Here is a 17,701-nt window from a genome sequence, read left to right on the forward strand (position 1 = left end):
AACATGGGCACTATCTTGGAGTACTCTTCAACTGCCCCCACACTATTTCATCCTTGCAACAATTTGTTGAATTAAATGAACAGTGTGGAGCTAAGAAATTGATACATATGTCTGCCCCTCGGCTAACTCGCGCATGGCATTTTATTTTGCTACCTATGCGTTTAATTATGCATCCCATGTGCTTGAGTAGTTTTTCATTTTTCTGCGTTTCTAAGCATAGCCGTGCGCGTACTGTCATTTGTGAAGCGATCATGAGAGTTGTGTCGATACATCGGAATTATCATTGTTCTTTTATTTTGTTTGATTTGATCTTATTTTGTTTTATTGCTTGATATGACCCTGCTTGTACCTTCTTAGCGCATCTTTAGCCCCCTTTCACCGTTGTAAAGGGACCTTCATGCCCTTCCCAAACCTCACAGAAGATACTTATGACAGGTTTAGAAGTGCGTATGTAAGCTAATGCTTATGCGAAGGAGAACTTGTCATGCGCCTTGATGCACACCAACTGATCGCAGTTGGGACCCCCTAGAGACTATGCTTTTCATCTCACAGAGGACGACCAAGTAGCAGGCATCTCGGCCAATAAATGGTGACACCCCGTTTAATATGGTGGCTCTCCTTTAAATCACTTCATTTTAACAGGCATGGTGAAAATAAAGGAATTTAACAAATTTTTTTGCTTCCGCGTAACTATCGCCCAGTTGTGGGTATTCATGTTTCTCATGCTGTAGAGTAGTATACTTACCTGTGCTTCTGTGTGGTTATGTGTTATTCGGTGTGTGCTTGTAAACTTCCCCCTTTGTCCGTGTTGTGAATCTCCTGTGGTGGTTTGCCGTTCTTAATTGTCTTCCCGTGGAGCATTTTTCTTCGCTCCACTGCGAAGCTCAGGGGGCCACCATCACAGATCACAGTACACATCACCGCACACATCACTACACATTCACATTACGGATAACCAGATGCGCCACTTGTCACACATGGCCCATCGATTGAACCCCAATTTTGTGAAAAAGGAGACGCGGAAAATCGTACGCCTCCTTCAGAGACACAACATGTAAGGGAGGAGTGGGGGAACTCTCATTCGGTGCAAATAAATAATAGTGAACATATGCACACGTCTATACCGACGTGGACACATACACGCACTGGAACACGCATACCTTAACGAACATGAGAGAAAGGAAACAGAAGAAGAGCGAGCGAAGCAAAATATGTATGACAACTTCTTGGAGAAAATAAGTTTCGCTTCAGTTAATTTACTATCGAAGCTAAACTTTGGAGACAACAAAGAGGACCGAAAAAAATTAAAGGGCATAAAAAAGGCTAAAAAAAATGTGACGACACTTCCGTTGCTATTAAGAATAGAAGATGACACAAAGAGGAAAAAAAAAAAAACATTTCAGGACACCTACAAAAAGGAACAGCCATTTTTGTATTTGCTCAAGAAAAACAAATACTCTCAAATCAAATTTCTTCTTAATGACATTGTTAAGACCTATACTGAGAGACAATTTCTGAGCGACTTGTCTTTGAATTTTTTGTGCAAGCTAGTTAGGAAGGAAAAATGTGCCAACAGTTTGAGTCCACGCGATGCCCACACGCTGCTGCTCATTTTGAGTCGGGAGTTTTTGGCCAGGCATGGTGGCGAGGCGGCCGCCACGAGTGGTGCTGTGCATTACAATGTGAGAGATGGTGGGCATGGCGATTTCAAAGGGGTCGGTGACCACTGGGAGGATCCCCCCCTGGAAAACCACCGAGACGCGAAAATTTTAAAAACCAGCTGCTACTTGTTGCGACACCTATTTTTGAACAGGGAGGGGAGCGATATGGTGGACGACACCTTTGCGATTCTCTTTTTAACAAAACTGAATTATCTGATGGACAGAAAAAACGACCTTGGGAGGAAAGATCTTAGGCATAACTACAGCTTTTATTTCTACGTCCTCCTCCTTTACTACTACCTATATGTGTACAACAACACGAAGAAGATGGTGTTGTTCCCCGGAGGGAGGATTTTTAGATACTCATTCGGGGGCACCAATGAGATGGCACTGATTCATAAAAAGTACGACTCTGTGAAAGACAGCTCCATGTACAATATGAAGAGGTATGGAATCTACACAGGGACTAACAACATTGTTGACACAGATGAAGATAAAAAAAAAACGAAGGATTATTTCAAAAAAAAGACGTATGCACATTTCTTAAAAGACAACTATTCCATAAATTTTGACTGCTTAAAGGAGAATATGCATCTCTTCTTCAAATTTAATGATATGTTGAATGTACATTTTATCACACACATGGACAAACTGAAAGTTTTACAATTGACTTCTCATGAGTGTGTTCTGAGAAGGAAGTCTCACTTGATGAGCGAATCGGTGAACAATTATTTGATGCTATGTCTTCGGCTTCTTTTTAAATTGAATAGTAAACGGGAGGGAGATAAATACACCCAAGCGGAATGCAATAATGGTGTGCCGACCAACAGTAACGGAAATGCGAGGGGTGGAGAAAAGAACGACGCGCATCTTTTCACATCAGAAAAGGAAAAAAATAAACGAAGAAGAGTGCCAACCAATTTATTATTAACAAATATTAACAACAAAAAGAAGAACCAAAAAAATAAGTTACTTTTAACCGAACTGTTGTACCAAGCAATTGACTATGTGACGTTAAATGAGGAGATGCCTCCGTGCAGCCGCAAACGGAATAACAACATTATTGAAGATGGACTGAGCGAAATAGTTAATTGCCTTGAGAAAAAATTTAAACTCAAGTACGTAGGAAGCACAAAGGACGTGGACTACCTCTCACAAAGTGAAAGCAAAAAAAAATCCAAAAATGAAAAAAATGCTGACAGTGAAGAGAACATCCTATTTAACATCATCAACATAGACAACAAATTGAAAAATAAAAATAACTTAAACGTAGAGACTTTGCTAAAGAAGATAAATGATCTTCTCAACATCGGGAATGACCCGTCTGTCTACGTCGACTCAGGGCTTCACATTATAATCAGGAATATGTGCCTCAACAGGCTGAACTCGCTAAACGTAGATTTGCTCTTCCTCATAAATTTGTACTCGAACAATAATTTTAAAAATAAGTTTTTTCATTACGATTGGAAGTTGGCGACTTCGCCGTGGGTTAGCGAAAACGCCCGAAGGAGTGACTACCCATCCGAGCATCGCGAAAATGGCAGCGGGGGTGTCGCCCAAGACACGCCCATGGGCGCTCCGAATGAAGCTGAAAAAAGTGGGCAAACAGCAACAGAAGAGGGTGAGAAGCCCGATAGCCTTCCTTCGGTAAGCCTCCCATCCCCGAATCTTCCATCCATGAGCCTTCCATCCTTGAACCTCCCATCCCTGAATCTTCCATCCATGAGCCTCCCATCCATGAACCTCTCCGCCCTGTACACCCCGCTGACCAAGAAAGCGGAGGACGACTCCTTCAAAGCAGAAGCAAAAAAAAAATCTCAGACCATGGCAAAAAGGAAAGATAAGCACATCTATGGAGAGCTGTCACTATGCTTAAAAATCATTGCAAACAGTTTCGCCTACAAAGATCTTTGCTTCAGTTCCTTCTCGATCTTATATTTTATGTATAAAAATTTACTAGACAATATAATGAGGGTATCTTTTAATTTTACGTACTTTATTAGTACGGAGTTTTTTTTTTTCAATGACAGTATGAATTTTCTCTCGCTTGCAAATTTGAAAAGGGACCTAATACCAAGTTCAGTCTACTTTGACAGCATAAGAGCATTTACCAACATCAAATCGCACTATAGGTATTTCCTTGGGTTGATCACAAAGGGAGCGCAGAAGGAAGAGGTCAAGAGTTGGAAGCAGATTCCAGTTCTCTTGTCCAGTTTGACGGGTGACACGGGGAAAGATGTACACAGCGGTGGAGAAGCATACAGAGGTGGAGACTCAAACAAAGGTGAAGAAGAAAATCCCCCGGCGGAACACCAAAGAGTGAAAAAAAAAAGAAAGAGAGAAGGTACAGTGCGCGGGCAGGGCAGGGGAATAATCCATCAACCGTGGCTCACCCCGTTCGATCTATTTTTGGACAGCGTGGATAATCTGCTGAAGGATACCATGGTGGATCAGAAACTAAATTCGAAGGAGTTCCTATGTGAATGCCCGACTCACCAAACTTCCTATTTGGCGAAGAAGAAGAAGAAAAAAAAAATGCTCCTAGATGAGCATATGTACTTGATTAGCAGTTACAATCATCATTTTTATAATTTGCACCATCGATTCTTTCCAATCTATACGTATTCCACAATGTGTCACATACACAGGAAAAAGGGAAAGGACCCTGGGGAGGCAAAACCAGGGAAGAGGGAAAAAATGGGGAACCACACGATCGAAGCCAATGTAGCGGCAAAGCCGTCACCCAGAAGGAAAAAGAAGAAGGTGGACATAGTGATGGTGCACGGGCTAAGGGGAAACGCCTTCCGAACATGGAGGTTGTCCAACCTGTACCATAACAGCCCCAATTATCGCTTCTATTACCGAAATGACAATTTGAAAAGGTACGAGAAGGGCCTTATGAACACACAGACGCGCAGTAGTGACAGTGCGAACGAGACTGATGATAGCACAGATGAGAGCAAACATTACATGTGGTCCTTCCTCGATATAAACGGACAAAAGGAAAACAGAGATTACAGCCAATCACTCAGTGGACGCCTATCCTCGGAGAGAAATGAGCTGAAAGAAAAAGATGACGAACTTTTTAGTGCCATAAATAACAACACAGACAAATTTAAAGAAAATCAAAACGTCTTTGTTTTTGACGAATCAAGTAAGGAAATAAGGAAGTGCATAAAGATACGAAATAGCTTTCGCTTTGTGGCAAGAGAGGATTTAATACGCACGCTGCTATTAAATTATAAGTATAATCAAAACGTCTTTTCCGTTTATACGGACACCCGAATTATTAACAAAAATATTTTTAAGTCCATTTTTTTGAATAAGAATAAATTGAAAAATGATCTGGATCTTTACAGCGATTTGCTGTCCTACCTGTTGTGGCCCGTTTATTTAGTGTACCCTCGGAGCAAACGTTCGAATATTTTCATTTTTAACTATCACTCCCCGGTCTCCCCTGATGGGAGCTACTACGTCAAGCGGGGTCGCCAGAAGGGGGGGAGGGACTCGGCGACGCGAGACAAGCTGCAGAAAAGGGACAGCAGAGAGCAGGGAAGTGGCGTAGAATGCGTAGCGGGAAGAAGCGTAGAAACAAACGAGGAAAGCTACACAGAAAGAAACGCCGAAAGAAACGCAGAAGGAAGCACAGAAAGAAGTGCAGAAACGCACCGAGTGGGACTTCTCAACAGCTCGATTAACGGAGAAGATAAGGAGTCGGACAGCCACGGGTATATGTTTTCCCAGTTCAGCTCACTTAATTCCCTATTTACGAAAAAGGAGGAAAACCAAAAACAGTCTTTTAACAAAAAAAAATATTTCTACACAGACAGAATGAATCTGGAGGAGTTGTCCATTTTTCTTTTAAAAAAATTAAAAGGCATAAACTTAGGAAGGCATAATGACATTATATTTATTGGTCATTCCATGGGGGGGTTATTAACACAGTACGTATTGCTAAAAAATGATGACATTCTGAGGAAGACCAAATTTGTGTTTTTTTACGCTTCTCCCCATTTTGGTTCCCCCCTTTCCTCGACCGCTTTTTTATTCAAAAAATTTTTATCGCCCTATGTTTATCAGCTCAATAACTACGATTCGACTCTGAGCAACTTGCAGTATTCCTTTCGAGAAAGAATAAAGAACTCAAACATCAAGGTTTATTCCTTCTCGGAGTCGGAGAAAACGCCCTTGCCGTTTATAGGTATGAATATGTACATGGGGGTACAGAACCTCGATATATGAAGCTCTGCACACCCAAGGGTGGGTAAGAACCTCTCCCCCCCAGAAAAAAAAAAAAAAAAAAAAAAGGTGACTCTTCAGGTACACACATGCAGTCATTTTCTCCCCCCCCCACTCTGCAGGTGTCCACACAATGATCGTCCCAAGCGTCAGCTCCTATTTGAACTACTCCAAAATGTTTACAATCATCAAGGACTGCGATCATCTCGAATTAAGTAAGTTAAATAGCGAGGATGACGTAAAGTACCATTATTTGAATAGGGCAATAAGGGAGGTACTGCGGGCGAAATAGGAAGGAGAGGTACACCCACTTTTCCATCACTTGTTAATACGCATGTTAGTGCGCCCACTTTTCCCAGTTGTCTGCAGAATTGACGACTGCACGTTTTCAAATCGCCCCCTTCTTGCATCACGAATTTATCCTTCTTTGAGCCCCTCTTAATTTATCCATTTTATATAATTTTTTTTTTTTTTTTTTTTTTTTTTTTGTGTAAACATTTAAAAGGTTTATTAAATGATTTGTCTTAAAATTTCTCCTGTTTTTAAATGTTCTGCATCTTATTTTCCCTCTCAATAATCCCATTTTTTTTTATAAAGAAAACGCCATTTTGGTGTTCTCCACTTGGGACATTTTTCCCCTTGCCATTTTTTTTTTTTGTGGCATTTATTTTAACTTTTAAGAATGATTTGGCCAATTCTTCTTTCTTTCGATGATATTTCATGGGGGGCAAAATGTCGGCACCGGCTCCTCCCTTTTCACTTCTCCCTTATGATTTCCTCTGTTCCACATAACGGGTGTATGCGCAGGGCGCAGTACTTGCTCGGTGAACACACTATTTGTTGATAGCCCCCTGGGCAGAGCGCGCTCTTCTCATGCGTGCGTTGAATAACATATGTATGTGCACCTGGTTAGACGGCGTGGGGGGGGGAAATTAGGATCACACACTATCCTTATTTTCACGATGTGTTAGTCGTTCCCCTGTGGGAAGAGCACCTAGTTGATGAGGCCCACAGCCGGGTGTTATCTTTCTCTGCGGCTTTTTCAGCAAAAGTGGCGACACTGGCAGCGGAGATCCCCAGCTAAACATCAACGTCAACATAAATGTCATGTTAAACGTTACGTGCGTGTAAACGCTCCCTGCGTGCGGCACCTTTCGGGTGTTGGCGCTCCATAATAAAATGCCCTCTGGTTCGCCGCTTAGCACTTACTGCTTATCCGCGTTGTGTAAAGGCGACTCTGCTCCGTGCACTTTACGGTTGTGTTGATATGCCGTTGATACATGCATTGTACCTGGATTGTATGGAAACAAGGGGCGGGGAGAAATCCAAAAAATGTTCACCTCACATTGGGCGTATCAGCAACAGGGCCTTCATATGAATAATACAAAAGGGGTAAGGATAAATGCACCAAAAAAGGGATGATAAAATAAACACGCACACAAAATGAAAGGAGTTTCCATGTGGGGAAAAGGGAAAAAACTCCTTCGCAAATATGATTATCAGGTTACGGGCGCATCTTATCAAAAGGTCACACAAAACGGATGGAACAGAAACGAATTTAATTAGAAAAAGAACGTTACAAATAAGGTACAGGACGAGAGCAATTTTTTTTTCGAAAAAAGGCAGTAATTTGATACGGTCATACGAATGCCCCCCTTTTTTTTTTTTTTCACACTTCACGTGTGGAGATTCTTCCCAATCTAATTTACACTTTTTTTCAGGAATGGAGAGACCGGGAAAATCGATACGAGGAAAACGGGGATAGACTCGTCTCACACGTAGGGCTGTATCTATGCGCATATCCATATGCTGGGCCCATGCTTCAAAAATGACCCTGCAAAAGATGTATAGTTTGGGAGGAACAAATATGCTTTAATTCACTATTCTTCACTGCTGAAATTCTGCAGGAGATTGCAAAGGGGATTGTTGAGCTGCCTCATCTCCCTCTTCTTCTTCTCCTTCTTCTGTTGATGCATTTTTTGTAGGATCATCAAATGCAGATTCATCCTGGCACATGTCATTTGCATTGTTTCCATCTTTGTTAGGCCTATTTTGGTACTCCTCGCTGTCCAAGAGGCTATCCCTGTGGGGTGCACGGTTACCACTCTGCCCCTCCTCCGTATCCTTGCTGTTGTAAGGCGAGCCATAGTTCATGCTAGCGTTGTAGGGATATTGATTATTGACGTAGCTTTGGTCATTAGTGTAGCTCCCGTTGTACACACCGCTTTGGTTACCGTTATAGTGCTGGTCTCCGCCATACGGTTGGACGTCGATATAGACCTGTCCTGCGCTATACAGTTGGCCGCCTCTGTACAATTGACCACCGCTAAACTGTTCCACATCGCCATAGTAATGGTTGCTGCTATAATGGGGAGCCGAGCCATACGGTTGGACGCTGTCACAATGGGGGCTGATGTTATAGGGGTTCACACTATTATAGGGTTGCACAGTCTCATGGGGGTATACACCATCATAGGGGTATGCACCACCATAAGAGTATTCACCATCATAGGTGTATAGACCGTCATAAGGGTAGTTGCTGCTGTGATGGTAGCTGATGCTGTAGGGGTAGCTACTATAGGGGTAGATAACGTACGCGCTGTTGCTGGTGTTGTAGGGGTGGCTGTTATTGCTGTACGCGTTCCTGCCACTATTGTATTTGTAGTTGCTGTAGGGGTGCTGGTACATGTAAATCTGGTTGCTATAGTATGCCTGATTGTGGCCATAAGCCGGATGGTTTGCATAAACGTGGTTACTGTAAACCTGGTTGGTACAGACCTGATTCGTGTAAACGGGGTTGTTGTAATTCCTGTAGTTTTTAAAATGAGCATTGTTGGTTCTCCTTTCATAATTTCTGTGTGAGCTGTAGGGCAGGTGGGGGTTTCTTTTTCTTTTCTCCCTGCCGCCGTTTTGGGAAACTTGCGTTTCGTGTAGGTTTGGGTTTTCCCCGTCGGAGTCGCTACCACCATTTTGGCCCCTACGATCCATTAGGCCGCTGCCACCATTTCGGCTGCTACAATCAATTTGGTCTCTTCCCCCATTTTGGATGCTACTGCCCGATGGGCCGCCACCGATGTTATCGCCACTCAGGTCATTCTCGTCGCTCACACCGTGCGCACTATTGTTGTTTCCGCTTAACGAATGAACAGTTGGATCCCATCTGTTATTAAGTGCCATGTTCCATGCGGACGAAGATACACTGTTCCCATTCTGCACACAATTATCATTCGTATTTGACTTTGTGACAGAGCTTCTGTGGTGGCTACTACCCCCTGCGACATTATACGAGGTCCCATTTCTTTCCTGCCTGTTATTGTTCCCTTGTGCGTTAGCATGTTGGTTTTCACCGGAGTGCATGTTAGCCGCGTTGATTCCCACATTTTGGATATTCAAAAAATTCTTCCTGTGCTGGTTTGAGCATGGATGCGATTTCGCCGATCTGTTATGTGTCTGATTGGTCGATCGCAGGGTTATGGGTGGCACGGCACCTAAGATGGATTGGCCGTTCGCAGCCTCTGCGCTCGTGGAGTGGTGTGCTCGGTTGTTACGGGCGTTGGGCGCATCAGTCGTGTTTGCCGCTTGCTTTTCTCCTCTACATCCTTCCGCGGTTGTTCCTCCAACTTGCGCCGAAATGGACAACTCCGCCGGCAGGACGCGTGTCTGGCTAGCCATGTTCACGCTGTTCAGCTCGACATTCAAATAACTATAGCAGTTGTTTCGGTTCGAGTAAACATTACTTACATTGTAGTTGTAATAACTAAAGTTATTCACCAGCGTGTTCAAGGGATATACGGGGGGTCCATACAACATATCGTTCCTTGTATTTCCGTTGCTCTTATCATAGTTTTGCTTTGTTCTATGGGCACCACTGTTGCAGACGTTGCTGTAAGTTTCTCTAGGTCTAGGTAGAACATTCTGCATGTGGAGTGAATTATTCACGTGATTGTGGTTTGTATGGGAACATCTGGATGCGTTTTCAAAATTTTGATCTGATGGATTCTGCTCAGGTGTACTGTACGTGTTGTTAAATGAGCGCTGTGAATTTTTGCAGGGGAAATTTCTATGCAGGTTGTCATTGCAGTTCTTGTCTTCTCCTCTTGTCTTTACTCTACCGTTCGTCATCTGTTCTTTCGATTCGGTGTGATCTCCATTTTTGCTGAGATCTCCAACTTTGTTGTGGTCGCTAAGTTGGCTGTGTTCTCCCTGTGTGTCCCCCTTCTTTTCCCTTGCCTCTGGGGCGTTGCCTCTGCCGGAACCATTACCGCCGATCACGCCGTCGTCCTGCATGCCTTCGTTTTTGATTAGTTCCCCGCCGCTGCTCAAATTGTGTCTATCACAGTTTCCATAAGATGCCACGTTCCCGCCGACCCCATAGTTCGCGACGCTTCTGTAATGGTCCACCCCCTGCAAATTCTTTGCGTACCTACTTGCCATGTTAATTTTCTTATATCTGCAATTAAAATTCTTTGGGCCGTAGTTGTTATATGTGCTCGCCGTGGGGTACCTAGCCAATTTGCTCAAGACGGGATTCTTTTTCCGGTCGTTATCCTTTGCGTCCTTATTATTCCCGCTGTTCATCTTTCCGTCGTTCTCCCTTCCAACCTTGTCCTTTCTGTACTGATTCTTCAACATAAAAATGGGGTTCCTCTGGATGTCATTTCCATTTTCCTTGAAATTTCTAAATGAGTCATATCTTTCCCCTTCCCTTGGGCAATTATTTCCGTATCGTCTCTGCATGATGCTTTCTCCACTGTTCACCATCTTCAAACAATTATCCATCTCATTCGTGGGTCTGGTGCACCTGTATTCGTTTAGCGTTGGGCGTTCTTGTTCCTGGTCGTGGTATCTTTGTTTTTCGTTTCCTCCTCTGCCATTCGCATCCTCATCGCCATTCTCGGCACGATCCACATTGCCGTCCTCGTTTTTATCCCCTTCAAAGCTGCGTCGTGTCTCACTTCGCCTTGCTTGCGGATCTGCTTCTACCAAGGCATTCCCTATCTCAACGCTTTCATACTTTTTGTTGTCTTCCTTTTCTATGTCCACTTCGAACAGGGCAATCCCTTTGCTTTCATTCGCCATGTGGCCATTGTTTTCGTCCTCTGCTTGTCCGCGCCTCTCTCCCTGACAGTTCTGGTTACACCCCCCATAGGACTTATTTGGGCTTCTATTCCCACACGACTGGACCTCTCCCTCGCTGCTACTTCTCCCAATAGACATGTACTGACTGCTACTTCGCTCACTGGGCGTGTACTGGCTGCTGTTATCCAGAACCTCAGCGAAAGTTCCGTCCTTCTTTTCCCCTCCACTGGTTTCTTCTCTCAGCATTTTGTAATCACCATCATTGATATCACCGATATACGATGCCTTTCCAACAGGATGCTGTTCCTCATTCGGGTCCAACTCGATTTCTTCATTCTCCATTTCTACAGATTCTCTTCTGTGAGCCAAATTTTGATTCTTCTCGGAAAGGGGCTCATCACCCGGCGAGGTACATTTTCTTTCCTTTTGGTTTTCCGCTCTTTGTTCTGGTTTGCTCGCCTCGCTTTCCCCGTTTCCTCTTTCATTTCCTGTTCCATTTCCTATGTTGTTTCCCATGCTTCTCTCCACCAGATTGCCCCTCTGTTCCTTTTTCGCATTTCCGGCACACTCCAAGCTGATACTACTGGTCGTGCCCCAAACTGTGTGATGTAAATTTGGTGTGTCCTCATGGGATGCATTCTCCTGGTCTGCCTCTTGTCTCGCTTCTGTCTTGAAATTTTGTTCCTCCCCTGGAGCTTCCCTCTTATCGCAATAATTCGCATCGCACACGTTTGCACTGCTACCATTCCTGTTCTTTGCTCCATCTGATTTTTCCTTCCTCTCGCAAACGGTGAGCACTGCATGAATTTCCTTCTCCTGGTTCGTACAGCTCTGAGAAGCACTGACATGGTAGACCTGGGTAGTTTCGCCCGTACTATCTCTTTTTTCTGGTCTCCACATTTGGTCGGGAATGACAGCTCTCTTATCTGCAGAGGTCGTTGGCGCATTTGAATTCTCATCATTGGGGGTGGCCACACGAGTGTCCCTATGATACCTACTTCTGTTGCTGAACTCGCTGTTGAACACGTTGCTGACTCCGTTGTGGCCGTTCGTTTGATTCCAATTGTTCCAGTCACTCCTGTCGACATTCTCCTTTCTGCTTCTTCCACTGAGCATGTTCAAAATGTACTGAGGACATTCCCCCTTATTCTTCAAATCATGGAATATGAATTTTGTGCTGATCTTACTTTTTGGAGAAATTTTTTCAAGTTCCGTTTTTCTGTAGTTTCTTTGTCTCAGTTCTGCCTGTCCATGTGCATGTCTACATTTGTCTCCAGACGGACATGTACCTTCCTTGTCAAAATATTTACACAGCTTTGTTTTAAAATAATCCGGTGTTGCCCTCAATTCTCCCTCCCCATGTGCAAACACACAATTGGCATTTCTGCATTCATTTCTCAACCACAGCTGGCAAATTTTTGTCTTCATTAAATTCATACAACTTCGTAAAGTATCAGCTAAGTGTGCATATGAGCAGTTGTCTCCTTTTTGACACAGTCCTTTTTTTAAAAATGGACACAGCTTTATTCTGTAATACTGGTCGTGTATCTTTTCTTTCCCTTTGATGTAGTAGCGATCCTTTGGATAGGCTCCATTTCTTATGCCTTGTTCTTTGTTACCCAGGGGGTGAACATAAGGGGGCACTATTTGATGATGTTGCACATTTGCAGTGTTCATAGGGAGGTCCTTTTCGGATCGTCCACTTTGTGGAATAAACGAAATGTGTATCTGTGCTTTGTTTGAATAGCCGGACAGCTGCTGCTCTTTGTATTCTACCTCCTCCTCTTGATATTCGACCTGCTGCTTCTGCGGGTGATAGGAGTGATGGTTGCCTAATCCATCTGGGGGAGGGACTATGTTCACATACCCATAGTTGCTACAATCGCTGTTGTTGTTTGCACTGCTGTTACCACCATTGACGACACTGTTAGTTTCTGCACTTGATTGGTACATATTCCTCCCGTCCATATGATCTGCACATTTCTTTTCATACGGAGAGTACTTATCAAAACTGGGGATGATGTTGCTATTCTTCATAATCCTCTGATTGAAGAAGTTTGGCTCGAAATAGGGTCTTTTAACATACACAGGGTTATTTTCTCCACTGTCTACATTTCCTGTTTCCTTTCTATCCATGTTGCTCGCGCAACAGCTAGTATACCTTTCCATGTAATGCCCATTATAGGTACTCTCTATGACGTCATTCTTTTCCCTACCTGCACATTTTAGAAGTTTTCTATTTCTAAGGATACTATTTTCTTTCCTCTCATCATCGTGGGAACACCCCTGATCCTGCGCGTCGTTTTGTTCTTCTCGTTTAATCTGCTCATTTGAAGAAGTGGCCAATTTGGTCTGTTCTCGCCTGATGTAAGTTCTGCTGGTCTTTTGGTCTACATTACTAGCGATGCTGCAACTGGAGGGGGTTTCATTCGAGAGGTTCCCTTGGTGATGTTCGGAGTTTGTTCCATTTGGGATGCCCTGCGTAGCGGCATTTTGTGTAGAGGCATGCTGATTGGTTAATCTCTCTCTTTGTCTCTTTCCTTTCCTTGCGCTTTTCCCCTCGTCTTGCCTCTTTCCTTTCCTCTCGCCTTGTCGCTCAGGCTTCAGCTCCAGACCTCGTCCACCCCCCTTCCCTATGGGTGGCTCCCTTTCTGACAACTCCGCGGCAACCATTCCTTTCATTTTTCCCTTGGAGATTTTCCCCAAATCGTCCTTAACTTTATTTTCTTCTTCATTAATTTTTTTCAAGTTGGTTTTCTTTTTATTCTTCTCAAACGCAGTGTGTTGCTTGTTTTGGGCACGACTACCCGGGTTGTTTTCAGTGGACAATCGCGCTTCTTTACCTACATTAGATTCTTCTGCGTTCACCATTTCGTAGTTTCCTTCTTGGTCATTTGTTTTTTCTGGATGCGCCATACTGGGATTACTATTTTTGTCCGAGGTCTCCTCAGCTATGATGTTTTTTTTTTGAGTCAAAACCGTTTGACTTCCGTTTAGGCGTAAAATGGAGCACCGGTACGTGTGCGCAGGTTTCTGTGCGTGTAGGTAAGTTTCTCTCTATGATTGTGTATGCGTGTGTGTCTGTGTCCATGCACGAAATTTGGCCTTGCTTTGGTTGCGGAACGGGGTTACAGCTCAGATATGCACGGTGCACGCACGGGTATGTTATGTATATATGTATGTGTACACATATATATGTACGCGTATGTGTTTGCTCACACGCATAGGAGAAGGGGTAGGCGGGACAAAAATTCTCACACAGGCGAATCCTGAAAGGGCTTACAGTTAACCCTGTGCATAAATCTGGGGATTAACGTTGAAGAGAGAGAAAAAAAAAAAGGATAAATATGGACTACAGTGGTTGTATCAACACCTAACGGGTTTCCTAAATTGTTCTTTTAATTTTCTATATTTCTAATAACAAAATGGCGAATACAAGAATTTAAAAGGTTATCAAAAAAAAAAAACGAGCATGAAATATACGTACTAATACTCTACTATTGCGCTGGCAGGTATACATGTGTGTGCCTCCAACCATACACACATGCAGATACTAATACATACAGTAATACATGCATTAATATACGCGCCCCGTTCCCCTGTTTTTGTCTTCTCACTGCTTTGTTTTGCGCGATGGCGATTAAAACCACGACGTGCGCCTATAGTACATAAATACAGAAAACAAGCAACAAAATTAATCGAAAGGATCTTGTCCCCCCTGAAAAATGAACAAGGAAAAAAAAAAGAATGCACACACGTATGCACGAGCACGATACAACTAATTGCAAGAGGCCCCTTCTTTCAAGCACGACAAAACGTAAGCCCCGAAGTGTCTAGACATACGTACATGGATGCGAACATACGCACATATCAATGTCCGCAAAACGCAGTGGCTACCTCGTGGCAACGTCGTGGCAGTATCACAGAAAAAGCGGAAATATCTCTCTGGGGAGGGGCTCTCCAGCTAGTTATTTCTTCGAGATTCGAAAGTGAAATTCAAATACTCGAGGTGAAAAGAAGCTCATATATGCGGTGATACGCTTACAGGGGGGGAGGAGGGTTTACAAAAATTGATGCCCAAAGGGTTAGAGTCACAAAAAATTTGATACGCGCAAGCAGTGCTTGTCCCTCTTCGACAATACAACTGCACCTTTGTCGCTCCTTTCCAGTGATGTCGTAAAATGGATTATAAACGTAGGTATCTATATGTGTATCTATGTTTTCATATACGGAATCGCCTAAACACGTAAAATGGTTGTGTAATTACAAATGCAGATGTCAAACAGATGTGCGTCAGGCTTGTTCTGGGGTGAGACTTCTAAAAATTTTAGCATGACAGGGAATGTGAACAACGTGTACGCATAAAAGGGAGGATCAGCTTCTTTTTTCTTTTTTCTTTTCTTTTTTTTTTTTTATCTTTATGTATGTAATGCGAAAATCTGTACTATGCTCTTTAATTTCAATATATCTCTTGTCGTCTATGTGGATCACCCTGTTCAGAGTACATTAAACATGTGACTTCAAACTCATCAGTGGGTGGGCCTATGCAAGGTTGCACATGTATACGTATGGTCGGTTCCTCCTTTACGGGCATAATATTGTTTTATCAAAATTTTGTGCTTCCCTTTTGTGCTCTCTGCAGCATCGTAGAGGAGTTAACCCGCGCGCAGAGGAAAATTTCCTTTTCAGCTGGCACTAAGGTAAGCTATCCGAAGGGAGAGGCCCCCGAGAACGCATGAAAGTAAACGGCCCAAAATCAAACGGTGCAAAAAATAAACGCGCGGGAGGTGTCCAATAAAATGGTGCACAGGAACCACGCAGAAACTCAGTCGAAAATACTTTCCGGAAAGATCAATATATGCATAGGTTCGAGGTTGGCTCGCCCCCGTCTGGTGCTTTTTATATTCCGACGTGCTCCTTTATAGCAACAACAGCGCGAGTACACAAAAAGGGACGAATCTGTGCAAAGGTGTATAAGAATATGTACTGAACAGATTGCCTATATAACGCCTAGTTTTTATTTAAAAAAAAAAAAAAAAGAAAGAAAAAAAAATATCTCATACGAATGCGTTGTATGCATATAAATAATCCCAAGCAGTGTCAGGTGTACTTTTGCCAGAATCGTTTCTTTTGCTTCTACTGGACTTTTTTGTTTTGTTTTGTTTTTTTTTCCTTTTGGCAAATGTTACATCTGTGTGCCTCCAAAAATGTGAATATACTCTTTTGGCGGGCTTAAAAAACAAAGTGGCGAAAAAAAATAACGTAAAAAGCGTACTATTGAGATAAAAAAAAAGATAAAATGATGAAATAAAAAAAAATTCCAAAGGTCGTTAATTTTATGGTGGATGGGCAAACCATGCAATTGTGGAACAAAACTGTGGAGGATCGGGGGTGTGGGCGGCGTGTTCTGGGTGTAGAGAGAGTTACACCCCCTTGGTGTAAATGTAAAGTGGGTGTGTGACGAATGAACAGGTGTGCATATAAGTGGGTAGTACATATACATGTAACGCAAAAAGGGAGTGAATATATAGTGTACAAAAAGGTGTTCTATTTTTTCTGAGTGTGTAAAAAAAAGAAGAAAATAAAATTCCGAAGTTTCAAACTTTTGGGGTTTCCATTACTATGCTTCTAAGTTCTTTATAGATGAAGGAACGTTTACGTAACCACTAGGTTTAACTTTTCTCAGTGTACACAAATGGGAGAACAACGCGTGGGTATGAACATGAGTACATACATGCGTACATATATGCATACATGCATACGTACATGCATTCATACATGTGCGCGTACGTACGTGCGAACGCTGATGAGCTGTGTGGGATCCCAAGGGCGGCACTGCAACCAATTTTCTCCACAGTGTTGTTGGTTGGATACACGCAAAATGAAAATCTGATAACAGGCAGAACCTCACACAGGAGAAAACGAGCCCCAATATATCTGCTTCGATAAAGGGCGACTAACAGCCGAATCCGCTGTTGCAAAAAAAGAAAAAAGAAAGATTTGCAAGTACACTTAAACGTACATACGTACGTTACACGCGCATAAGTATACTGTACTGACGTAGGCCGCACGCAGGAAAACTATACATGCGTGTATCATTACGTTCATCCACTCTCACACGTACGCCTATGCAACTTAAAACATCTCTATATGCACGTATAGTGTTGAAAGCGAAGGGTTAATTCGTTTTCAGCTTCTTCGTAGTTTCCCAGAAGGAAAAGGGAGTTAAGTTAACTCAACTGTTATGTAAAGGGTTTCCAAAATTGCAGGATATTTTTTTAATTATGGTGAGATCTTAATTTAAAAGAAAAAAAAATAAGGGGTGAAATTAATTAAAGGAAAAAATGAATTCGTTTTAACTGTACATAGCAGAATGTTTCGTTCTATGTCCATCAAGAATTTGTGTTAACTTAACTGCGGTTGGTTCAGTGGGTGAGTAAAGAAAAAAAAAATATATAAACAAGTGAACAAGTGAATAAGTAAGCAGGCCAATGAACAAGCAAATGACCTATCAAATAATGGGGTAGTTAACTGGAAGGTGGATGAGTCGGCGAAACGGTTGTGGCGAATTAACCGCTAATGCATGTAAAAGCGAGGAAAAAGCAAAACAAGACCACATACAATTTGCCAGCCCACATGAACTTTGGGGGCACCCATTTATGGCCTGCAATTCGCCCCAATGGGGTGTATACCACGGGGCGGGGCAAATACAAAAATGAAAA

The 17,701-nt window shown here is 42.9% G+C and overlaps 2 protein-coding genes across 2 annotated transcripts; one reads left to right on the forward strand and one right to left on the reverse strand.

The window, feature by feature from the left end:
• Window positions 1–1,211: 1,211 nt before the first annotated feature.
• C922_02341 (hypothetical protein) lies at window positions 1,212–6,192 on the forward strand (the record flags this gene model as incomplete). The annotated part of the gene is made up of 2 exons (XM_008817940.1): window positions 1,212–5,862; window positions 6,023–6,192. 2 exons carry the CDS (start codon window positions 1,212–1,214, stop codon window positions 6,190–6,192), a joined length of 4,821 nt encoding a protein of 1,606 aa, XP_008816162.1.
• Window positions 6,193–7,787: 1,595 nt separating this feature from the next.
• On the reverse strand, window positions 7,788–13,895 carry C922_02342 (hypothetical protein; the record flags this gene model as incomplete). The annotated part of the gene is made up of 1 exon (XM_008817941.1): window positions 7,788–13,895. The coding sequence occupies one exon, from the start codon at window positions 13,893–13,895 to the stop codon at window positions 7,788–7,790; it is 6,108 nt and encodes a 2,035-aa protein (XP_008816163.1).
• Window positions 13,896–17,701: the final 3,806 nt, after the last annotated feature.

The sequence above is a fragment of the Plasmodium inui genome (genome assembly GCF_000524495.1).
Source record: "Plasmodium inui San Antonio 1 unplaced genomic scaffold supercont1.8, whole genome shotgun sequence".
NCBI lineage: Eukaryota > Apicomplexa > Aconoidasida > Haemosporida > Plasmodiidae > Plasmodium > Plasmodium inui.